The 6,670-nt window shown below is 37.6% G+C and overlaps 1 protein-coding gene across 4 annotated transcripts in view; it reads right to left on the reverse strand.

The window, feature by feature from the left end:
• Positions 1-3,691: 3,691 nt before the first annotated feature.
• Positions 3,692-6,670, reverse strand: part of LOC139419483 (RNA-binding motif, single-stranded-interacting protein 3-like) — a 178,324-nt gene continuing 175,345 nt past the window's right edge. For 2 of the 4 annotated variants that reach the window (XM_071169438.1, XM_071169445.1), the window contains exon 14: positions 3,964-4,833. In XM_071169438.1, the coding sequence (XP_071025539.1) occupies positions 4,830-4,833 (4 nt within the window). In that variant the 3' untranslated portion in view covers positions 3,964-4,829. Of the gene's footprint in view, positions 4,834-6,670 lie in introns of all 4 variants that reach the window. The other 2 variants (XM_071169454.1, XM_071169462.1) reach the window with 2 other exon arrangements.

The raw sequence follows: 6,670 nt of genomic DNA on the forward strand, positions 1-6,670 counted from the left end.
ATGACCCAATCCCACACTGTACAGGTTACATCCATTCTAGGTTCCGGATCATTCTACAGTCTGACAAATCATGTTGGAGAACAAGGATTTCAATGTGTCAACATGTAACGCATGGAAATATCCTCTATTTCAAACACACACACACACCACACACACACACACACACACACACACACACACACACACACACACACACACACACACACACACACACACACACACACACACACACACTCTACTGTACAGTAGTGGGTCTGTTAAATAGTTCTATTGAGCAGTTAAATGTCAGCTGTGACCACAGACATTGTGTTTTGTCCCAAACGGCACCCTATTCCCTGTATAGTGCACTGCCTTTGACCAGGGCCTATAGGGAAACCCATAGGGCTCTGATCAGACGTAGGGCACTATATAGGGAATAGGGCTCTGGTCTAAAGTAGTGCACTATATAGGGAATAGGGCTCTGGTCAGGAGTAGTGCACTATATAGGGAATAGGGCTCTGGTCAGAAGTAGTGCACTATATAGGGAATAGTGCTCTGGTCAGGAGTAGTGCACTATATAGGGAATAGGGCTCTGGTCAGAAGTAGTGCACTATATAGGGAATAGTGTGCCATTTGGAACACAGTTATTGTGCTGTTGCAGAGAGCAGTAGGGGGTGTGTGGCAGCGAGGGGTCATGACAGGGGACAGTAGGATTCGAAGGTCAGGGAAACCCGTCTTGAAGGGAAATATGTCTCTCTAATATGGTCATACATTGGGCAGGAGGTTAGGAAGTGCAGCTCAGTTTTCACCTCATTTTGTGGGCAGTGAGCACATAGCCTGTCTTCTCTTGAGAGCCATGTCTGCCTACGGCGGCCTTTCTCAATAGCAAGGCTATGCTCACTGAGTCTGTACATAGTCAAAGCTTTCCTTAATTTTGGGTCAGTCACAGTGGTCAGGTATTCTGCCACTGTGTACTCTCTGTTTAGGGCCAAATAGCATTCTAGTTTGCTCTGTTTTTTTGTTAATTCTTTCCAATGTGTAAAGTAATTATCTTTTTGTTTTCTCATGATTTGGTTGGGTGTAATTGTGCTGCTCTCTCTCCCTATCTCCCCTCTCTCTATCCCCACCTCTCTCTATCTCCCCTCTCTCTATCCCCACCTCTCTCTATCTCCCCTCTATCTCTACATCTCCCCTCTCTCTATCCCCACCTCTCTCTATCTCCCCTCTATCTCCTCTCTCTATCTCTCTATCTCCCCTCTCTATATCTCTCCCCTCTATCTCCTCTCTCTCCCTTCTCTCTATCTCCTCTCTCTATTTCCCCTCTCCATCTCCCCTCTCTATATCTCTCCCCTCTATCCCACCTCTCTCTATCTCCCCTCTCTCTATCTCCCTCTCTATCTCCCTTCTCTATATCTCTCCCCTCTATCTCCTCTCTCTATCTCCCCTCTCTCTATCTCTCCCATCTATCCCCCCTCTCTCTATCTCTCTATCCCCCTCTCTCTATCTTCCCTCTCTATCTCCTCTCTCTATCCCCTCTCTCCATCTCCCCTCTCTATCTCCTCTCTCTATCTCCTCTCTCTATCTCCTCTCTCTCTTTGTGTTTTCTGCACTCTTCTGCACTATGTCTTATTGATTGTTCATTGTTGAAATGGAACTTGAAAGGAAGCATTTTATTTGGACGATCTATGCCATTCGTATCCTGTACATACGACTAATCTAACTGGAAACTTGGCTGTTATTTTGAGTGCGTAGTGAACTTCTCTCACACTAACTGTGGCTGTATACTGCCCTCTAGTGGTGTGATGTTATAGGCAGGCAGGCAGACAGACAGACAGACAGACAGACAGACAGACAGACAGACAGACAGACAGACAGACAGACAGACAGACAGACAGACAGACAGACAGACAGACAGACAGACAGACAGACAGACAGACAGACAGACAGACAGACAGACAGACAGACAGACGCACGCACTCACACACACACACAGACACAGACACAGACACAGACACAGACACACACACACACACACACACACACAGACACACACACACACACACACACACACACACACACACACACACACACACACACACACACACAGACACAGACACACAGACACACAACATAAAATATCAAATAGCGGGACAGATATATTATTTAACTTGTTTTATTTTTATTAAAATTGAAACCAAAAATAAAGCAGAAAAAATCTACACTTCCCATTATGTAGAGTCAGGTCAGGTGGGCAGATTTACAAGGTGTGAGCTCAGCACAGATAGCCAATCAGACTCCTTGGTGGTACTGTAATCAGCCAATCAGACTCCTTGGTGGTACTGCAATCAGCCTCCTTGGTGGTGCTGTAATCAGAATTGTACTGTAATGTATACAGTACAGTTATCACGAGGCTAGATCTTGGTTATACCATTGTTGAAACTACAAGCCTCTGAGAAGCCTCGAGATGGCTCTAAAACAACTTCAACCCCCCCCCCCCCCCCCCTCCCCAGTCAGCTGACTGGCTGACTGACTGGCTGATTGGCTGACTGGCTCCCCAATACTGAACACTTGTGTAGCAGCTAAAACATTAAAGTCAATTCTCAAATAATTGCAGCACAAACATTTTTAAAAAATTATGTTTTACTTTTCTTTTTTCCTCTCTAATACAAGATCAGATAAGCTACCAGAAACTAGCATGGTGTCTTTGTCTCAGACAAGATAGCTAAAGATGATCAGATAAGTAACCAGAAACTAGCATGATGTCTTTGTCTCAGACAAGATAGCTAAAGATGATCAGATAAGTAACCAGAAACTAGCATGGTGTCTTTGTCTCAGACAAGATAGCTAAAGATGATCAGATAAGTAACCAGAAACTAGCATGGTGTCTTTGTCTCAGACAAGATAGCTAAAGATGATCAGATAAGTAACCAGAAACTAGCATGGTGTCTTTGTCTCAGACAAGATAGCTAAAGATGGTCAGATAAGCTACCAGAAACTAGCATGGTGTCTTTGCAGACAGTAGTATCCCATCCCTTCAGTAACGGGGCTCAGCGGATGAGCTTTACTTCCTGTAACACGGTTTGTGTTTGTTATAACAGTGGTTGTCCGTTCAGTGGTAAATGAAGAGAGACTGTGTGGTTTTACATTGGATAAATCACCATCACTATATCAGATACTGAAACTGAAGGGTTTTCTCTGTTTCTCTGTTTCAGATTTTTCTCAGATTATATTGGAGCTCCCCCTTTGTAGAAGGGTTACGATAAAACTAAGCTTTTTTTTATCTGTGGCACAGTTCTCTGACCTGTTTACACACACCTTCTTGCTGATGGTATGAGTGACACGTGACTGCACCAATGGTAGAACCCTATGAACACCTCAACCCCAACAGAGCCAATGGGAAGAGTCCTAAGCCCACAGGTCCAACCCACAAACCATCTAATGTACAGAGCATCATACAACAAAAGCAAGAAAGCCAAACGGAAAAGTTAAAATATGATTTTTTTTTTAAATCTCTCGGTCTACTCCACTGTATCTCCCTGTTTGTTCTTCTGTGGTATAAAAAGCTGCTGTTTGTTGGCTGCATTTGATACACAGCTATAAAAAAGACTAAAGAAAATTGTCACCAAATTTCTTTAAAACTATTGCTTCATTTTTCAACACATGTCCCTTTGTACACAGATAATTTTTATCGATATATATACGTTTCCACTTATTTGGTTATTTTTTGTTTCATTTCTTGTTTTGCGATGAGACAAGCAAAAGCAGGCAACAACAACAAAAAAAACTGTTAAACTTTGTAAAAACAAATACTGCAAGTAAAAACCCACTAATGCCATTGTTAAGTAACCCAAACATTTTTTTTCATCGATAAACTGCATTTCCCACAATACAGCAGTTATATATATTTTTCCTTGTCCCCGCCCACCTACTATCACCATGGAGATTCTCTTCTTCCCCCAAAACACAAATGACTACAAACCACATCATATAAAATCTTCTTCATATACAGTTCTCTTTATAACCTGTGCATCTGACGTCTTTTAGAGTTAGTCTCGGTTTATCATGAGCCATCTGAAGCATTCATAACCCTTTTTAAATAAACCATTTTAGACAAAAGGGCCGACGAATTTCCAACGTCTGAGAAATTAAGGCAAAAAAAAGATTGAACTTTTTTTTTTCTTTCTAGAAAACTACATTTTAAATCATGAAAATAATAAAAAAATATATAGTAGCTTAATATCAAAGGAAGACAACCCGTTTAATTTGTTTGTTTTTTCTCCAAAACTTTGCCTCCTATTAAAAAAACTGTCATGATCTGAAAACCAACCTGCACATTCACATGGATTTCTGTCCGTTTGATCCTTTTTAAGTTCATTTTTTGTGTCTGTTTTGTTTTTTAAATATGTTTTTCACGTTGTTTTTTTTTACGAAGGATGACTCCGGTTTCATGCCGGCCCGCTCAATAAACTCAATGTCCCATATTGCACCTCTCCATCTTCTGAGACTTTATCTGCATGTCAATCACAACCTTTCTCTCTCTCTCAATTCAATTCAATTCAAGGGCTTTATCTCTCTCGCTCTCTCTCTCTCTCTCTCTCTCTCTCTCTCTCTCTCTCTCTCTCTCTCTCTCTCTCTCTCTCTCTCTCTCTCTCTCTCTCTCTCTCTCTCTCTCTCTCGACAGATAAAACAAAGTCTTTTTTTGATGCCTGTGCAAAGATAAAACGATCTCTCTTTGTCCTCCTTTTTGTCATCCAGTATTTTTCCTCCCTCCATCCCTCCAGTGCTTCAGTGCAGCCGCTGTCTCAAGGCAATGCAGTTAGCGGAAACACAAATCACTCGGCATCCTCCTGTTATCTGAGAAAGATAAATAAAATATTTGTAATCCTGAGACCTAGGTCTCTTTTACAGATGAGAAATGAATACACATCAATATACACTATACACATCAATATACACTATACACATCAATATACACTATACACATCAATATACACTATACACATCAATATACACTATACACATCAATATACACATCAACATACACTATACACGTCAATATACACATCAACATACACTATACACATCAATATACACTATACACATCAATATACACTATACACATCAATATACACTATACACATCAATATACACTATACACATCAATATACACTATACACATCAATATACACATCAATATACACTATACACATCAATATACATCAATATTCACTATACACATCAATATACAATATACACATCAATATACACTATACACATCAATATACACTATACACATCAATATACACTATACACATCAATATACACATCAATATACACTATACACATCAATATACATCAATATTCACTATACACATCAATATACAATATACACATCAATATACACTATACACATCAATATACACTATACACATCAATATACACATCAATATACACTATACACATCAATATACACTATACACATCAATATACACTATACACATCAATATACACATCAATATACACTATACACATCAATATACACTATACACATCAATATACAATATACACATCAATATACAATATACACATCAATATGCACATCAATATACACTATACACATCAATATACACTATACACATCAATATACACCTCAATATACACTATACACATCAATATACACTATACACATCAATATACACCTCAATATACACTATACACATCAATATACACTATACACATCAATATACACCTCAATATACACTATACACATCAATATACACTATACACCTCAATATACACATCAATATACACAATACACATCAATATACACTATACACATCAATATACAATATACACATCAATATACACTATACACATCAATATACACTATACACATCAATATACACCTCAATATACACTATACACCTCAATATACACTATATACATCAATATACACTATACACATCAATATACACTATACACCTCAATATACACTATATACATCAATATACACTATACACATCAATATACACTATACACATCAATATACACTATATACATCAATATACACTATACACATCAATATACACTATACACATCAATATACACATCAATATACACTATACACATCAATATACACTATACACATCAATATACAATATACACATCAATATACACATCAATATACACTATACACATCAATATACACTATACACATCAATATACACTATACACATCAATATACACATCAATATACACTATACACATCAATATACACTATACACATCAATATACACATCAATATACAATATACACATCAATATACACATCAATATACACTATACGCATCAATATACACTATACACATCAATATACACATCAATATACAATATACACATCAATATACACTATACACATCAATATACACTATACACATCAATATACACTATACACATCAATATACACTATACACATCAATATACACTATACACATCAATATACACATCAATATACACTATATACATCAATATACACATCAATATACACTATACACATCAATATACACTATACACCTCAATATACACCTCAATATACACTATACACATCAATATACACATCAATATACACATCAATATACACATCAATATACACATCAATATACACTATATACATCAATATACACATCAATATA

This window comes from Oncorhynchus clarkii, chromosome 2, assembly GCF_045791955.1.
Source record: "Oncorhynchus clarkii lewisi isolate Uvic-CL-2024 chromosome 2, UVic_Ocla_1.0, whole genome shotgun sequence".
NCBI classification, from domain to species: domain Eukaryota; kingdom Metazoa; phylum Chordata; class Actinopteri; order Salmoniformes; family Salmonidae; genus Oncorhynchus; species Oncorhynchus clarkii.